The following is a 19,030-nucleotide window of genomic DNA, read 5'->3' as shown; positions in this document are numbered from 1 at the left end:
TGGATTGTCTGCGTCCTTTTCTCCTTATATGGAGGAACCGCCGTTCTTTGTCACTATCTAGTGTCTCATAATTTGTATATATGTACATACATGTATAAATTTAGTGTGCATATAAAGAAAGTAGATGTAGAACGAGATTGGTGATTGTTTTTTGGTAACAAGTTCGATTTTTTTTTTTTTGGAGAAAAATACACAAATTTAAGTAACCATATTGGAAATGTACTTATTTATATAAACGTTTTTTTTTATACACACTATAATGTTCCTTGTATTATGTTAATTTTTTTTTACTGTTTTTTATATATTTATAGTATATACACAAAATGGGGAGAGAAGTATCTTCTTTCTCCCTCTCATTAGAAAATCCACACCTGTTGACTATAAAATGTTTTTCCCCTTTATTTAATTAACTTTTTCAAACTATTCATCCATTTATAAAATAGACAAATGCACATTGCACTCATTGCATTTTTTTTTTTTTTTTTTTAATTTTATTTAATTAATTTGTAATTAAACATACAGACAAGTGAGATCAGTGCAGCCCCCGGACAGTATCTCTGTATGGGGGGGCCCAACAGTATCATTATAAAAACAATGTTACCCATCTTTTATTAGATTTTGTTTTTTGTTTAATGATCCAAAAAAATTAAAATAATTAATACAACTAATAAAAATTCTAATGTTGTAGAAAAATTTGTAATTAATGCAGGGCAGGATTTTTCTTTTTCGACTTACATTTTCTTTTTTTTCTCTTCAACTTTTTTTGTTTTTAAAAAAATTACAATATTTACACACAAAAATTAATTAAACAAAAAAAAAAATATTAATCATTATTATTAATGCGTATGAGCAACAACTTTTGTATACATATATATATATTGTTTTATGTATATATATATATATAAAAGAGAATTTTTAATTTTTCTGCATTGCATACAAATATATATATATATATATATAAGTATATTCGTGTAGTAACAGTCACACATTTAAACTCATATCAAGTAACAAATCATTCGAGTAAAGGTAGGGGGCATCGTTGGTTTTTTTTTTATATTTCGAGAGTTTTCACAAAAGAAAACAACTTATTCCATTTTTGTTTTGTTTTTGACTTGGACAATACAATGTACAAAATATTTACACACAATTTCTAATTTTACTTTTTTTTTTTTGAAATCAAATAATTACTTATTATTCCTTCGATTCTTTTTTTATAAATATTTATAATTATATACAAAGAAGAGATGTAACATCTATTATTTTTATATAAACACAAAAAAACTGTCCTTTTTATTTATTTTTTTTTTATATATAAAGTTTTTTATTTCTATTAAAAAAAGAAAAAAAGTCCCTTGTCACTTTATATATATATAAACTTTTTTTTCCCTTTTTTATTCTTTTCATATAATTAAATATTTATATAACAAATGCAAATATTTTACAAAGCTTTTGTTAATTTGCAAAAAAAAAAAAAAAATACAGGAGAGAGGTTTACAACCTGGGGGGCCCCTTTATTAATAAAGGAAACAAAACAGATACAAAATACAAGAAAGAACAAAAAAATTCGTCTCCAATAACAACTTTGTGCCCACCAAAAAAACAAAAAATATTTACAAAAATACTCAATTTTTACCACAAATATATATATATATACCAGTATCCTCTTTCTCTGCCTAACTATATACCGAGCATATAACCACTCAGATTGTCCAAAAACGAAACAAACATTTCTTTTAGAAAAAACAAAGTAGAGGATTTTGAGAAATAAAATCTGTCGCTTTTTTCACTTTTCTTTTTGTACAAAAATCACACTTTCTCCTTTCTAAATATTTCTATATATATATAAAAAAAAAAAAGAAAAAGAAAACATATTTACTCTTAAAGCTATTACACAAAACCTGGAGCAAGTTTTGGTGACGAGGATATGGGGAGCGGCGAGGCCAAACAACAACAAAACACATTTAAGAAACAGCGAAAAATAATAAAGATAAAGCAAAAGAATAGACAGTTGTTGTTGGGGAAAGCACAGTTCATGTTGGGATAGAGATGGGCAAATTGCGCGAAGAGAACACTAGTGGAGAGGAGAGTTCCAGACGCTGTAGCTATTCAACTACTCTTTTTGAACACTTCGTTTTCTCTTTCTATAAAAGGGGCAATATGAAAATGTCCTCCCTTTTGTGTTTTCTATGAAATGGGCAAATAGAGAAAAGAAACTTGGGCAGATTTGATTTAAACCGAAGGAGCCAGCTGATCACTTTAGTGACAATCAACTGAAATTATGTAGCGCCAGTTAGAGAATGTGGGCTGTTCTTTGGCGATGTTGAGTGTTGCGCACCAGACGGTGGTTGCGCTGCAGTAAGGGCTACGACGAACTGCTGCTGGTATTATTGTTGACGGGGCTTGTACCACAGTTGGACTTGATTTGCGCCGCTGTTGAACCAGCAGTTGTTATGGTCGGCGGCGTGCCAGATACTCCTATTGTCGAAGAGGTGGTGGTGGTGGTTGGTGGTGGCTGAGCCATTGTTAGTACAGCCAGGGAATCCTTCACTGCGTGGTACATAATATTCTTTATCTGCAATTTATCTTCATGATTTGTATGCGTGTCGGTCAGGTCTCTAAACTCTTGGGTTAAGGTGAAACAGTGGGAAACATTCTCTGGTGATACAAAATCCTCCGCAACTTTGATACAATTATGAAGGTTTCTCACCTGTGAAAACAAAAATTAAATTTTAACATGACTTTCACAACTTGAAGGGGTGGGGAAGCTTTTTGTGAGAAACACCAATGGTTCTCTCTAATCCCAATTTTTCTTAGTTTTAAATAGAATTTAAGCAAGATCAGCAAAAGATATGTAGAAACAAGGGGCAAGTTCTTGAGACTAAAAAATCTTTTGAAAATAATACAAAAAATAATCTTATGCTCAATGTAAGAATCTATTTTTAATGGACAAATCACCGCTGAACAAGTAGCTCTTCGTCTATGATACTGCAATAAAGAAGGTGACAAACAAACAACAACGTTTAGTTTACCTGGTGTGGAGCGCCAGCCGGTATGAAGACAGCATCGCCACTGAACTGTATGAACGAGTACGCTTCGACGCCATATTCACAATGGAGTCGACGCCTTAAAACACCATCCAGATACCAACTCTGGTCGTGTATTGGATCATGATGTGGTTCCTTCTTGTTCCCTCTTTCGGCATCCACTTTATTCAAGAAGTCCCGAATCTGATCGGCATCCTGGGCACGGTAAATGTGCCACAACGCGCCCACCTGATCACTGTTGGCTACCACACGGGTTCGATCTTCCTTGTCTATACCAGCTTCAACCACAGCTCGCATTACATCTACAAAAAAGAGAGTAATTATAATCAGGAATATCTTAAATAGTCAGTCACTGCTTCTTGAAAGACGGATGACGTCCATCTCTCCCCTCTATAAACCTCAAGTTGGCAAGCGGCTGTAGGAAATTGAAGTTAATAGGTAACACAAAGGACGAACATAATACGTTTGGTAGTTAAGAAAGGAAGACGATTACAAAATCCACTCATACAAGATGTCTATTCCCCCTTTACTTCTAGTAGAAAGTCTCTTGCATGCTTACCTCTATTGCACATATCCCGGTCGACATCCTTCGGTATTCCGACGTGTATCATAACGTTCACAGCGTCTGATACATCTAGGTGGAGGTTAGTAGTTCCTGCACTTGGATGCACTGGCGATCCATAAGCTGTGTACATTTTAGGTCCTAAATCTGGGCGAACAAAACAATCGGGCAGACGTGAAGCAAGATTAAGACGTCCGTTTCTATTTGTGTATTCGCTTAAAGGTAACACTTTCATTAAATCGCTAAACCTGAAATGAAAATCCCAACACAATTTTTTATTATCAAAATCATCAATAATTTTTACATATATAACAAATATGCAATCAATAACACTACCTAGACGGAAGCATTTCAGCAAAATCTTCTCCCGGAGGCCAATCCTTCAACTTGAGTATCATGGGAATTCCATTAGAATCCTTCAGTCGTTTGCCAACATATTCGAAACCTTCCCAGAACTTCCTTATTGGCTGGTTATGCAATGTTTTCCCACTTATACAGTTGATAAGTTCTCCTTTTGTGTCTCCGAAATCACGTGAAAATGACTCTGGTGTCCACAAATCTTTATCCAAGCGCTGGGTTACGTTCGATACCACTACCGGATGACCTTGAGTCCACTGATCCTTTTTTGTAAAAAAGAATAAATCAGATCCAAGATTTTTTTACATTAATTTAATAAAAAAGTTAGTTTTTCCGCATACTGGGCACTTTTCTATCTTGCTGCGACCTTTTTCTACCTTTCTAAAGGTTTTCTACCTTTTTGAACATTAGAGCTCATGAGCAGATGGGGAAAAGGTCACCATCAAGATTTAAAATTATTTTCTCAATTTAACTCTATATTTTTCCTTCGTGCAATCGTTATGTGATCTAATTGCACAGAGGAATTATTTCGCACAATTTCTGTTTAATTGGATACGAAATAATGTTTCTTTATCTATCGATGGGACATCGACCATGACCTTGGTTTATAACATTTTTTAAAGACAAATTTTTATCGCATTTGGAAAAAATAAAACCATAACAAGGATTCTTTTCTAAATAAAAAATAAGTAATACCTGGAATGCAATGAAATTCCTCTTGTGATCCGGATCTGTTAATCTGATCATCTTATTGCCGCAAGTCCACACATGAGGAATATCCGTGTAAAGAATTTTCTTCTCTTCCTCTTGGACCGCCTTCAAGGGCGTCCAAGGTTCGCTGGGCGGTGGTGGTATAACTTTGCCGTTCCTCTCAAACTGCCTCCGCACGAAATGCTTCAACTCTCTGACAGTAGCTGCAAACGGAATATCACAATCTTCTTTGAATGGCACAGCTTTCAGCGTCAAACCGTTGCCGCTACCGCAAACTATTACGTAACATACAAATTGAGTAATACTAAATTTTGGGACAAACAACACATACACGGACACAGGTTTACACGCTCAATTCTATTTACCAGGTGAAACCATGGACTCTTCTTCGGCTTCTCCACTATCTTCAGCCTCGTCCTCAATAGCGGTCAGCACTTGTAAGGCGTTCAGATGTGGAAAGTTTTTCTTTGACTGACTGGAGGGCGACGTGGAACGAGAACCGTTACTCTTCGGCCTGATCAACAGTTCTCTTAGCGTCGAATATGTACTAGAATCCTTATCATCGTCGCTGGTGTAATCACCCTCCTGTCAATTCAATTAGTAAGTTAGCCAAGGTTAAACTAGCACAGGTGATTAAGATCAAAAGATAAGTGTCAGGTTGAATTGCTTGGTCTCAGAAAAAAAAACAACTTTTACATTGACAGCACCCGGAAAAAAGGGGTTTATCCATCCAAGGTCCGATTCTCAACCGTTTTCGAATATGGAGCAACTCCTTAAAAGGCATTCAAAAAAAGGGTGAAATTATTTAATTTTGTCTACCCTAAATGCTTAACTTATTGAAAAGCTAATTATCTTTTGCCGCAATAGTTAAGGGCCTTTTTAAGCAGAAAAGTGAGGAAGCACTAAACAGTTATGTCGCTTTCTCGAAAACAGTTCAGTTGGTGACCTCGAATTTTTTAAGAAAATGAGTTTTAGCATCCACTTTTTGCCAATGGTCAGTTCAACATGAAGCGTTTGATGCAAATATTTTAATAATAACATATCTAACATTAAACGTGAAACTTACCGTGGTTATGCCGTTAGACTTGGCAAGATCAGGCAGTTCGGATAATCTTTCTACTAATTCAGATTGTGATTTAGACAGGCCATCCTGATCGGATTCTAATTTATTATCAGAATTTGTATTATCAGTCTTTTTGTCGCCACTATTCTCGAAGACACAAATGCAAGCTTGTTTGATGCCCCATAACTTTCGAACCTCATGCACTTTAGCGCCCAACGCTGCCAACGAATCACCAGCTATAATCTGAGTTAACATCAAGCTTCGCTGTTCGTGGGGCTGGCGATTGGTACACAAAAGCCACCCAAGTTCATCTTTGTCACGTCCAGGTTCTCCCCAGGCTTTTAAATTGCCTGATTTCCTTGCCTGAAAAAGTCGTAACATTATTTTATAAACTGAACTAAAATAAAAAAACAGCAGAACATTTTTACTATAAAAAGTCAGATTCGGGATAAAAAATAGCCTCAAGGCAAAATTAGGAAATCTGTTAATTCATCATAGAAATGTTTTGACACTTATTGTACCTCCTAAACTAATCACATATAATAAGGCAGTGGAAGTTTTTTCTCATAATTAGGTGAATCCACTATTTATATAAACATAGCAATGATATTGCGTACTGTTTTAAATTCTTAGTTACTCGACGGTCTCTTTACGGTAGCTAACAGTTTTTGGAGGAGTTTGACCGAGAACAAGTAATTGATTATTTTTTTTTTTTGAAATCGTTTATTTAGTATCGATCAGCAGATCATTGCTCTACAAGCAACAAGGGGATAAAATAGAATATCCAAAACTCACAAAGAGGGAAGGAATGGAGAAAGGAGGACGAGGAGACCTTGAAGAAATTTAAAATGGAATACACACTTACTTTTTAGACATGTTTTTTGACATAAATTTCAAAATAAATTGCCACGAAATGCCGCAGCGCATTAAGTGCTCTCTCTCTATATGGGAAGAATTAGAATTTCAAATTTTGAAAAATTAAATTTATAATTTCAGTCTCATAAAAGTTGGCCTAAGTTCTATTAGAGTTTGCCTAATTAGGGTAGTTTTCCCTTGGTTTTAATTTGATAATATAGAAATACTTATAGCTTCATAATTTTTTAATTAGCACTTATACAGGGTTTCCTGTACTTCAACAAATACGAGATGAGCTGACATAAAAACCGACCCAAAATTTAGTAATCAGTGACATTATAGATCAAACTGTGTCCAAACTATAAAATACACATACAACTTACGATGCTTAAAATAAATTGTAATAACGGGACAGAAGAAGTACCTTGTAACAATCAATGCAGACTCCGAAGCCGCACTTGCCACAGGACCAGTGGTAGTTGAACAGTGTAGTATCGCAGACGTCACACATCTCTCTAACACCTTGAACAACCCTCTTCCACGCTATTGTTTTCTCTAGATTATTTAAACAAAATCAACAAGAAAATGTTACATTAGATTAATACAATGCAATAAAACTCAAAAATGTTTTTCAAAAGAGATAAAAATAATAAAAACTATAAGCCAGAGAGAGACAGACCTTCCGACATATGTACCGAAATGGCTTCTTTTTCTTGTTGTAGCAGATCGCAAAACTGGTCACCGATTTGAGAAAGTAGGAATCTTGACATTTCGACATCTAGACCTGGTGGAGGACACGCCTCCATCAATGGTAACCACAGCTTTAGATCTTCCTAATAGTGACAATGACAGAATAGTTGCTTAAGACACATTTCCAATCTATAACCTCATTTAAATATACACATAATGAACAAGATACTGTTTATAATTACTGGACTCCCAGTAAGCATAATTAAGAAAAGACGTCAACAATTAGTTTCACGACACGCCACTTTACACCTTCTTTTTGCCCAAATATACACTGCTCAAATTTTGAATTAGAATACTATAATAATTAATATTGTCTAGTTCACGGGTGAAACAAAAACGTAACACCATACTTAACTTCTTTTGTTACATATACTACATATACTTATATTCTTATCACATTTGTGAATCGCCATTTAAAGTTAAAGGAAAATATTCCCCTAGAGGTAAGGGCATTGCTTAAATCTCGACATTACTGCTTAACACGTATCAAAATAATACTGATACCACAAGTCTATGTATGCAAGTCTAATAGTCTAATCCAAGAAAACCATGCCAGCCGCTCCTGAGGGAGTCGTTAATTACACCTGCGCTTTCTTGTAGAGCTATGCAAACTAGACCTACATCGAGAAATAATTTAAAAAAAAACAGAAAATCTGATTCAGTTAAATGTCGCTTTTGGTTTACTGATTCTAGTTGAAAAGTAGTGGATCTCTGAGAAACTTCGTTTTTAACTATACTTGACACCTACTTCCAACAAAACACCAATTGTGAAAACCACTTCTTCACGGATGTTTCCATCTCCAAATCTCAAAACCAAAAATTTGTTCAACGCAGATGTTCTTTCTCCAACAAGACAGAGAAAGAATAAAACAAAATAAACAAGCTACCAAGATCATAAACCAATGTTTTAAAACCAGTGTAAAGTATCCTAGTTCAGATTTTGAGCAGTGTACTTAAAATTGTTAATAATTTTCACTTACAGGTAAGGCATCCCTTGCATCCGAGAAGCCCGCAATAGCCAGCTGCCCGTTCTTCGTGTACCTCAGTCTCCTGAAGGCATAGAATCGACAGAAGATGTTAGGCAAGTTCCTATTGCGTTGATTAGGAGTCCAGCGGCACTCCCTACATTTAGCCAGTTTTGGAGCTACTTCAAAGCAAGGGCCGTCTTGGAGGAAGCTCTCACCTGTTTTCTTCAGCTGCCCCACGCTTGGTTTCTGGGGGGGGTCACGTTGTGGGGCTGTTGCCTCGTCCTCTTTCGCTTTCTTCGTCCGTGACTCCTCCGCATTTCCGTTTTTTGACGGCGTACTTTTAGGTCTCCTTCCTCTTTTCTTGCCACCTTCTTTTGTCTTCTCCTCCTTCTTTTTGCTGCCGGTACTGTTGCTGTCCGACTCCTTGTCACTGCCACTCTCTTTCTCACTGTCCGTACTGGACACACTAGTCTTTTTCCTCTTGGCCTCTTCAGGTACGCTTTTCCTCCCGCCTTTCTTCCTTTTTACTTTAGGAGGTACTCGTTTTTGAGGTGTTGATTTTCTGTCCGGATCTGAACTCGAAGAATCGTCACCGTCATGGGTTTTAATGGCCATGTGACCATTGATTTCTTTTGCCCCTTTCCTATTAGTTTTAGGCTTCTTTATAGAATTGACTGCCATAGAGCCTACATTGTGCAATGAATTGACTTGCGATTCTTTTTTAACAGTAACTACAGGAGTCGTGTTTACCGTTACAGGCATTGGCAGAGTTACACAACTACCACTGCCTTTAATATCACTAGAATTGCCAGCAGCATCCTCGCCTGAATGCCTTTGCAACCATGCTTTTTTAAGTTTGTGGACAGGATAGGAGGTAGGTTTAACGGTGGTCACCGGAGTTGTTACCGTCGCAGAGGTGGTGCTGGTTGTACTGGAACTGACAGCCGTGGTAACAGGAGTACTCGTGGCGGCCGCAGGTGGCCCCGGAGAATTAGATTTATCACTATCTACTTTGATTGGAGTTTGTGGTCGCTCTTCCTTTAGCGACGTGTTCAGAACAGTGGTGATGGTGGTCGCTGCAGTGGCCATCAGTGGACTGGCTTCACTTACCCTCGCTAAAACAGGTTCTTCAACTTCTACTCTTATTTTCTTCACTTCTAGTTCTTCTATCACCTCATCACTAGTTTTACGTTTAGGCGATTGTGCTTCTTCGGCCCGTGTAGCCGAAGATACACCCAGATCCAACGGCTGGGTTTGAAAGGACGGTGTTATGGCCAGGCCTGGCCCGGGAGGAGATGGTGGCGCCTGTTTGATGCTAACTGCTAGACCTGGGTACATCTTTGTAGTTGTGTGTGCAGCTGGAGGTGGAGGCAGACCTCCCTGAGTCACCTGATGAGGTGGCGGCAGGTTGTGCTGCGAGAGTTGCTGGTAAGGTGAAGGTGTAAGTGGTGCCTTCGACGTCAACGCCACCGGTTCGTTTCTACTTAATGGTCGCTTGCAGTACACCTGAGCCGGCGCTGGACTGCTGCCCTTTGGTTTTGGTGGCGTGGTAGGAGGAGGTGCGTACTGGAGCGGTGCTGAAGGGTAAGGGTAGGAGCTGACTGTGGCCGCCTTGCTGTACACGATGGCAGGTGGTGATGGGTGGGGGTGTAAATGAGGAGAAGGTGGGTGGTGTGGAGACTGTCGGTGCGGGTGTATGGACTGCGGAGACTGTCTGTGATGCAGGGGTGGGTGCGGCGACTGTCTCTGATGTGGAGATTGCCTCTGTGGATGTGGCGTCAAATGTTGCGTTCTATGGATGTGCACCTTAGATATACTTGCCAACTGTTGCGGTTCGTAATGAGGGCTAGGAGAATGTTGCGACAGAGGATGAGGCGATTGGCTAGGACTCCTATATTCGTATGGCGACTTGTTTGTTGGTAGAAATTCACGTAGCTTTGGACTAGGCGAATGCAACTTGTCCATACCACCAGGTGATTTGTCATTTTTTACGATCACGGAATTCTTTAGATCGCTCATTAATGGTGGTGGGTTGGGAAGCATTTCCCGATCTGATTTAGTTACAACTAAACCGCCGTGAGATTTGAGCTCTTTACCCTTATCATGATGTAAAAAGTTGAGACCTGACGGTTGGTACGTAGGATAGCCAAAGAGATTAAAGTTTGGTTCAGCCTTTGGCAATGCCGCATGGGGTTGCGGCTTCTCCGGCAACTGTTTGAGTCTGCTGTGTGCAGGAGGAGGTGGATAGTCGACAACCTTAGTGGGCAGAGAGACCCTCTGCTGAGCTTGCGACGTCTGTACATGACTGGTAGGCACCTGCTGGGGCGGCGCAGCCTGCTGCTGCTGTTGTTGTTGCTGGTAGTAGGCCCGCTCCTGTCTCATTCTCTCGGCCAGGATCCTAGAGTGCTCATGGTGGACAGCCGCGGCCGCAGCAGCTTGCTGCTGTTGCTTCCGCTCCTCCTCGGCACTCGCCCTGTTCCCGGGCGGCCCTGGCAAGTTATTTATCCAACACATATTGTTCCTCTGCTGTAACATACAAAAATAAAACTGTCAATTCATTGATAAAGAAAAGGCAATGAACTTACTGTTACTCTGGAAAACTTTAACACAGCCAACTTCAAGGGCGAACAATGAATATGGAGCAAAGTTGGAAACCTTCTCTAAAAACAAATTGGAATTCCTACAAACAACTGGAATCATAGAAGGACTGGATAGTTCTGGAGTCTTTTGGCAATATTAGCCCAAAACGTCGGCCCTACTACATCATCGTAGAGCATATGATCCTTCTATTCACAACTAATTATGAACTTCATCACAAATCCAAGCATTGAATAATCTCATCAACTCCACTAGATCACTAATTATCAAGAGGCCATAGAATGCAATCACTCACTAAAAACTATTTCCTCGTTATCGTGGGAACTCGAAACATTAGTACTCTAAAATTGCACTTTGGAGAGACCCTAAGACTACCAGAGATGTTTTAAACAAAACTTACAGATCCTAAGTTACTCACAAGTTATCAAAGTAAATAAAGCAGCTCTTTTCGAAAACAAAAAGTAAGAGTAGTTCTTCAGGTGGAGGGTTTGTGTTCGCAAGGTACGAAATGTTCGACGGATTGTGTTCGCAGACGAAATAAGAAATTTTAGACAGCCTCAGGATCACCCTAAACACTCCTTGGCTCTAGTGCCACTAATCGGTTGTTTCTGGTAAGAATGCAATACCGATAATGTGACAAGATTGCTTCTTTTAGTACTGAAAGAGAATTCTATAAATTATAATTTACCGAACGGAACTGGTTGCAATGGTAGCATTTTTTCTATCAAATTAAATTCTTTCCCAAAGAATTTTCAATCATAAAAGATTCAATTTGACAGAATTCACTATAAATGCAATAAAGCTTGAAATAACTCCATAAATAATAAAAAAATTCCCACGACAAAGTTGTTGAATGAGGAAAATAGAATCAATCTCGTTTATTCATGAATTGAACTAACCACAACCTCTTCCTAACTGCTTACACAGAGATTCTAAAGTAGAAAAGAACCTTGTTTGTTTATTTACCTCCAACTTATGCACGATGAGATTTAAAGGACAAATTATCTTGTTTAATGGATCGTGTGAACAATTTATTGTAATAAGAAGTTATTAAAAGAGATAAATGCAAATTAAGAATTTTTAAAAATACTTTAAAAATTCTTAGTAGAAATTATTTTAATTCAAATTGTTTTTTTAATAATGGAGACAAACAGAATGATTATCAGAATGTAAATGGAGTAGTTAGCGTGACAGCACTCTGATAACAAGGCACTAACATAGTTACATAACTTATAGGACTACACTTTGTGCAACAAGATCTTTTTTTTTTTTTAAATGATACCTTTTCACGTTTTTCTCAAAAATTAAATCACTACATACAAATATGTAATGTGCCTAAGATTTTAATGTGTGAACGTGCATTGCTTAATTCATTTGGTGTAGAGTTTGCGTGGTAGGAAAATCCCAAGGCCATTCCCATAAATCCAGGAATGGCAGGAAAAGAAGTTACGATTAGAGAAAACTGGACGAACAACATAATCTTAGATTAAAAATAAAAAAAAGATTTTAAAAAATCTCTAATGTTTCTTAAGGCCAATACCTGGAAATTACAGTGAAAATCTGACGTCAACAAAAACCTAGACTTTTTCTCACAAAATGCACATACAGCAAGATAGTTGACTTCAATATTATGCATGTTCATTTTAATAGAACTATTTTCAAGAAAATAGTTCATTTTAATAGAACTATTTTCAAGAAAATATGCGAATATTTTCTTCATATCTTCAACAATCTATTGAGAAAAGTGGCAGATCCAGTCAGTCGACAGTCAACAAATTTGGAATGTGGTTACATATTTAATACTCGCTAATACTAATAGGCAATATATCCGTACACTAAGTCGGAAACACTGATGCCCCATCTAGCCCAGGGCGGTCACTAATCGAATTTGTTTGAAAACAATCGTGGGAGACATACTCAAAAGATTCTTAAAAACTAAATTTATAAAGTAAAGAGTCATTTCCGAAAGGCTGATTCGGCCTAATAGCTAATTTTGGATCAGATTGGCGCTACCTAAAATTAACATCAAATTTTAGGTTACAGCGAATTTTTGTTTTTGTGACACAAGACATTTAAATTCTTCCACTCAAATTAATAATATACGATAGCATATTTATTAAAACCGCTAAATTTTATTCTGAGAGCAACAAAAGCAATATTTCAGTAAAATTCCCAATAGAAAATATGTAAGAATGTAAAACTTCCAATTGTGAGAGGTAAGAGCAAGTATAAAGTAGTTGCCCCTGAAAGAAAATATGCTAACAGAAATATGCTTGGAATTGTAAATTTTTCCACAAAATTAAATTAACAACAGGAAAATAAGAGAAGGAAAAGAGTTACAGTTGGTTTAAAATAGCTTTACTTATTAGAGGAGTAAACAACCCACACTAAAAACAACTGACTTGCATATTCTCTAGCTCATTAAAACTGATTTAGCTATAAGAACAGAAAAAAAATCTAATTCACACGGTATGATGTAATATTCACCAACTCGAACAATAAACTTTTATGAACAATAAAATTGTTATATAAGATGGGATTGGAAATAGATAAATAAATAATTAACAATTAAAAATTATCAAACAAATTCATTCTGGGAATTTTATAATGTATAATACTAATTTTAAAAAATATAACAAACAAACCATTGATCTTGAAAATAAAGACCAGCAAGAATGATAAACACGTTATTCTAAACTTCGCACAAAAGAAATTATTTCAACCTAACCAAACTTGTAACCTTAGTGGTCGGACAGTGTTGCCAAGTGGGAAAACAGCAGGGAATATTTAAAATTAAACCACAACTGCCTCCTACCTTATTTATGCCTGCATTGTTACCAAAATAAAATGAATTTAGTTTTACTAGAATTACTAAAATAAATTCAACTCGCTAGAACTTCTTCGTCAATAAATAAATTTAAGAAAAGAAAGTTCAGTTTTCTTTTTTGTACCATGTTATTTCATATTTTTCTTCTGAAATTACATTCGTAGTTTAAACTGTTTATTACAGAGGAGATAAATTTCAATTATTTGTGTGGAGTTCTTGAAATAAAAGTATTATTATAGAATCAACAACTTGTATTTAATTATGACCTCAATTTCTGCTGACGCACCAGAAAATAAAAAGACCGAAATGCGTATCGAATCAAAAAGATGTAAACTGGCTGTGAGTCACCGGAAGGAACGGAACTGATACTAAACAGCGATATAATTAGTGGAACAATTCTGTGAGTAATCGATGAGATATTGTTCCAAGATAACTTCTGCGGACACTCAGTACCGGGGATCTTGATAAGCTAGCCATAGCTTCAAATCTAGGTTACATTCTACCGAGTTGACAATTAATTAGATGACTTTCAATCTTTGCCATAGAGCTTACCTAGCGCCGCTGGTTAACTAGGCTCTGTTTACCCTGTAAGAGCAAGTGTAGATATTCAACTCTATTCAATAAAGTGATTCTCATAACTGAGAAATCTTCGTCAAACTCGGAATTTTGGAGGGATTTCTAAGGAGACAGGTGTGAATGACGTAGGATCAATTTCAGATTCCGATGTTTTTTTCGAGCATTGATTAGAATGTATTGGAGTGGTTATTATTGAATTGATGCATTTTTTATATTCCATTCGCAATTAGACATCCAAAACTATTACGAATCTTCATTTTCTGTTGAGTCTAAAAGTCGTGTACTGGCTTCAGCTGGGTTTTCTTATTTAAACCAAAAACCTTGAATATTTACTACTAGAAACGAAAGTTAAGGATTATATTCAAAAGTGTGGAGATAGAATAATAACTCGTGTGATTATTGCTTGGTCTGTAGTGCGCAAACTCATGTAATGAATGGCCTCCATTGCGAACATTGTGACTGTCCATACACTAGAATAACGACTAATTGCTATTACTGGAGTAGTTCATTTGAATAAGAGATTATGAGAGCTATTATAAGAAAGGGCCCTTCTTTCACAGCCCGCTTTCTAATTTCCTCCAGGTAGTCCTCAGGGAGTCCCCTACCTGCCTGTACCGTTTATTTCCCCCTTCTATACTGAGGTCGTCCTTGAGGGAAAATAAAATCTAGTGAACCCCTCCTGCTCGGTGCTAGGCAAGAATTTCTGTCCATTACCACCTGCTAAGTTTAAACATCAATGAGACGGGGGGGGGGGGTAAATTTTAAAAACGACAGCTTTTAGGGTGTCAAGAGGTAAGTAAAAACCGTAACTTTTAGCTTTAAGTGGAGATTTTTGGTTTTCATGAGTTCGATGAATGTCATGAGTGTAATAAATCCGCTCCTCCTAATCACAGGCAATATAAAACTGTTTATTCTAGTTTCCGAACTGAAAACTTGAAGAATAAAAATATCAAATGAGAACATTACTTGCCACAGTTCTCGGAGTTCTGACTCGCGACATTTACTTCGAAATTCAAAAAATATATTTTCAACTTGGCAAAGTTCTACAGTTTGTAGAAAAACTCACTTTCCACTGAAACATTATTCAGAAGGAAGCCGTTATCAGCACACCAAGAAGAAGGAAGTGGGACAGGAAAATTGTGCAAAAGTTCTACGTGTGTCTGTCTAACTGTTCGGCAAATCATAAACTAATTTCGAAAAAATCTCAGAAAGTGAATAAATCCATAAAGTTGCACTTCGGGGAATTTAGTCTCAGTGGGTTGGTAAGCACCCATTGATGGAATTGATGGCTTCCTACAATTTTTCAATTACAAGATTCAGAATGAAGGAGGACCTGAAAAGACATCTCTGAATCTAAATGGAGCAAGAAGACAAGAGGAAATAGAAATCAATGGCAGGGCAATGGAATGGCTAAAATCCCTAATTAGGCAGGAGCCGGCCGCCCCCTAACTGTGCATAACCGGAATTTCAAGTCTGGACCTTTTATTACACAAGTGAGGGAGAGGGACTACGAGATTCCGAGGGGGCCGGCCCAGGTAATAAAACCTCTCACAATGGTTATAATTGATTACATGATTTAAAAGGTCCGTACCGAGGGGGGAGAGTTGTTTAAAGGCAGAGCAGGCCCAGTAGTTCTGTGAATAGAAGAGACAGGGCGTATTAAAGTTGTTTGTTGAAGAGGGGTCACTGCAGGATCCAGCTCCGGAGAGAGGGGCCAGTGGTCAGGTGAACCTGCCAGATGTTTACCCCAGGGGAATCTTCCTCACGGTTCCCCACTCACACAATCCATTTATCTTGGCTCCAGCGATTCATTTCTCACTGTTTTTCCTTATTCACAAATATCTAAATAAAATTAGTGACCCGATTCTACCGAGGTGAAGGGGCATTCTTTTAATAATTAAGGTAATGGAAATTGGGGAATCAATAATCTATTTTCATACGATTTGCTCACAAAATATAGTCGTCCTAAACTCATGGAGTTTAGTAACCCCTATTGTGCCAAAACGACACTGGTATCAAGCTCACTCTCCTGGTGCCTCCAAGACTACCATAATCGCGTTTTCATAGAAAAAAAGAGAATGAAAGCCCAAGATGCACATGTTGTAATAACACAAGAAATTCGGGGTGCAATGAAACCCTCATCTTTCGTGTGAAACGTCATAGAAAAACAAAAAACACAATTGCCTCTCCCAAGAACCTTAATAGTAAAACCAAGTATTCCCTAAGAAACGAGAACAAAACCAAAATGTCAGGCCTAACTAACGCACATTTCCACCATTTCCAAGAATCCTGCCTAAGAAAAGAATCTAATTGCAAATAAATTTGAAGTGCACGAACACCCTGTACATTCTACAGTTCAATAACCAATCCCTAAAGAAAAGAATCCTACAACAGGGTGGCCCTTCTAGACACCCAATTTCCTTTTAAGAGGAATTGATGTGGCACTTCAAGGCTTGGTTCCCACCCTTTCCCCGAAAATGATCCTAAATTAATTTCCGTCTGAAAATGTGGCAATAATAAAACTTACTGTCGGCTACTAAAAGGGCATCTAAAAATATCAAATTTAAACCCTAACGAGTTTTCGATCGAAAACTATGGTGGGCACACTTCCAGCTACCTGATTAGACCATCTCCGCTCACGCCCACAATAAAATTATGTCATTAATTTATATTTAATTGTAAACAAGAATAACGTACACTTTAATACTCTTAGATAATAGAGATAGAATAATAGAAGGCTTAAGCTGGCTAAAACAAATACAAATAGCATGCATGACACCAAACGATCAGATTAATCGACAAACTTTGATTACATGTTTTGTTAACAGTTACCACTTGGGCTCTAATCGATTTCAGGGGAAAATAATACTGTCTGTTGCAAATAGACTTATGATGGCCGTAACTGGACGAGACGTCCAATAATCTAGAATGGGAAAACCAGGAGTTTATTTAAATCAAATTGAGTTACGAAGTTATCACAAATGAACAGATTCCCTGTGATGAGCAGCAAGTTTTGAAGTTAATACTTTTGATGAAATTCAAGTTTGTGTCTTTTTTTTTTTAGAAAAGGGGGAAGATAAAAACCGAGGGACGATAAGAAAGGAATGTGTGTAAGAAGGGAGAACTAGAAGGGCGGCGCGCAGGGCGTGGTTGGAACTCTGAATCACTAATCGATCACTTACCTTTTGTTGGGCTAGCCTCAGCGACTCCTCGAAATGTTTGTGTACCGCTTGTTCAGCAGCACGCTGCTTCTCCAGGCGCTCTCGCTCCAGACGCTCTCGTTCCTTGTCCTTCTCCTTCTGCTTCTCCAGTTCCCGCACTTCCTGTTCGCGCTGCCGCTCCCTGCACAAACACACTGGCCGTCACTTCTTCCAACAACATTACTGCAACTTTAAATTTCTCTGGATTGTTTTATTGATCCACAACCACAGGCTATTCAACAAAAACAAAAACTGATACATGTGCAAGGGAAACCAAAAGTGGCTCACAACATTCACACAAACAACCTGACAGAACAGATTGGGGGGGCCACATCACAATAACATTTTAACCATAATTAAAATTAACAATATTGGAGCACAAGTGATATTAGGTTAATTTCCCTAACCCCCCGAATAAAATCAAATTGAAGACATACGCGTAGTGAGGGCTGAGTAGATTCTCCACCATGAACATCACTAGATAATAGCCACTAGAAATAATAACAAATAACAACGGAACGCCATTGAAATTGTACACGAGACTGAGCTCCTACACAACACACCAGACCAGCACTGTTACCCCCACCACTGTGGCAGTAAGGAAAGCAAGATGGCCGCCCTGTACAAAGTTGGAGGAGTAGCGGGGGGGGGCTATTTTTAGTTTTACTACCTGCATGGCAGCAGCGCATGGGAATTTGGTGTCCGAGTGACTCGCGCTATCAGTGTGTGTGACCTGACTGATTCATGTGGCACTCACTAACACAAATATCACCTCATCATCCTCACGCGCCTCCACAAAACACTCATTTATCACTTCAGTCAAGTATTTGTACACTCATCTTTCCTTCTTACCAACCATAACCTATACTTGCACACAGAATCCTCTTTATTACCAACACATCTCGCCCTCTTACACTCACTAATATTATTCAAGCGAAAAACAATAAAACGGGATTTGGTAACATAAACAACATTTGCTCTGCAACTAAAATTCTCTGAAACTCTCTTTAAACTCGCCATTTTTTTAGTCATATTTAGTACATACAATAGGCAAAAAAAGTATTTGCACACCCTGTTATTTTAAGGTTTCATATAAAACAAAATTCGCTTTTTTACCCAAATTACGTTTATTTAACTTCTTAAATCAAGCACTATAAGATGATAAATAAAAATATGCAAAAGAGTCAAATAAATTAAGTATAAAGAACATAATGTTATTTTATACTGCAAAAAAAGTATTTGCACACCTAGTTAAACATTGCAAAAACTAATTTGGTTGACCCATAACCAATCATAACATTGTCCTTAATATTTAGTGTGCATCCCTTTAGCTTCAAATACGGCTTGTAACGCCTTGGCATTGATTCAACTAAATTTCTTGTCACCTCATCTGATAAATTGTTCCAGGAATTAACTGACACTTGTCTTAAGTGCTCCTTACTTGTAATAGAGGTCTGGCGGACTTTCCTGTCCAGAATATGCCACAGATTTTCAATTGGGTTCAGGTCTGGTGATTGAG

General features: G+C 37.5%; 1 protein-coding gene across 2 annotated transcripts in view; it reads right to left on the bottom strand.

The window, feature by feature from the left end:
* Positions 1-468: 468 nt before the first annotated feature.
* Positions 469-19,030, bottom strand: part of Kdm3 (Lysine demethylase 3) — a 204,779-nt gene continuing 186,217 nt past the window's right edge. The window contains exons 13-23 of one of the 2 annotated variants that reach the window (XM_074143700.1): positions 17,494-17,653; positions 8,323-10,836; positions 7,272-7,425; positions 7,017-7,147; positions 5,741-6,100; positions 5,040-5,259; positions 4,660-4,949; positions 3,943-4,226; positions 3,604-3,854; positions 3,030-3,346; positions 469-2,707 (exon numbers count right to left, since the gene is read on the bottom strand). In XM_074143700.1, the coding sequence (XP_073999801.1) occupies positions 2,363-2,707; positions 3,030-3,346; positions 3,604-3,854; positions 3,943-4,226; positions 4,660-4,949; positions 5,040-5,259; positions 5,741-6,100; positions 7,017-7,147; positions 7,272-7,425; positions 8,323-10,836; positions 17,494-17,653 (5,026 nt within the window). In that variant the 3' untranslated portion in view covers positions 469-2,362. The remainder of the gene's footprint in view (positions 2,708-3,029; positions 3,347-3,603; positions 3,855-3,942; positions 4,227-4,659; positions 4,950-5,039; positions 5,260-5,740; positions 6,101-7,016; positions 7,148-7,271; positions 7,426-8,322; positions 10,837-17,493; positions 17,654-19,030) is intronic. The other variant, XM_074143701.1, reaches the window with a different exon arrangement.

Source organism: Rhodnius prolixus, unplaced genomic scaffold (assembly GCF_049639745.1).
Source record: "Rhodnius prolixus isolate KJV_2025 unplaced genomic scaffold, Rpr scaffold_18, whole genome shotgun sequence".
Classification (NCBI taxonomy): Eukaryota; Metazoa; Arthropoda; class Insecta; order Hemiptera; family Reduviidae; genus Rhodnius; species Rhodnius prolixus.
Note: the sequence above shows the minus strand (reverse complement) of the source record. Positions and strands in the feature narration are given on the sequence as shown.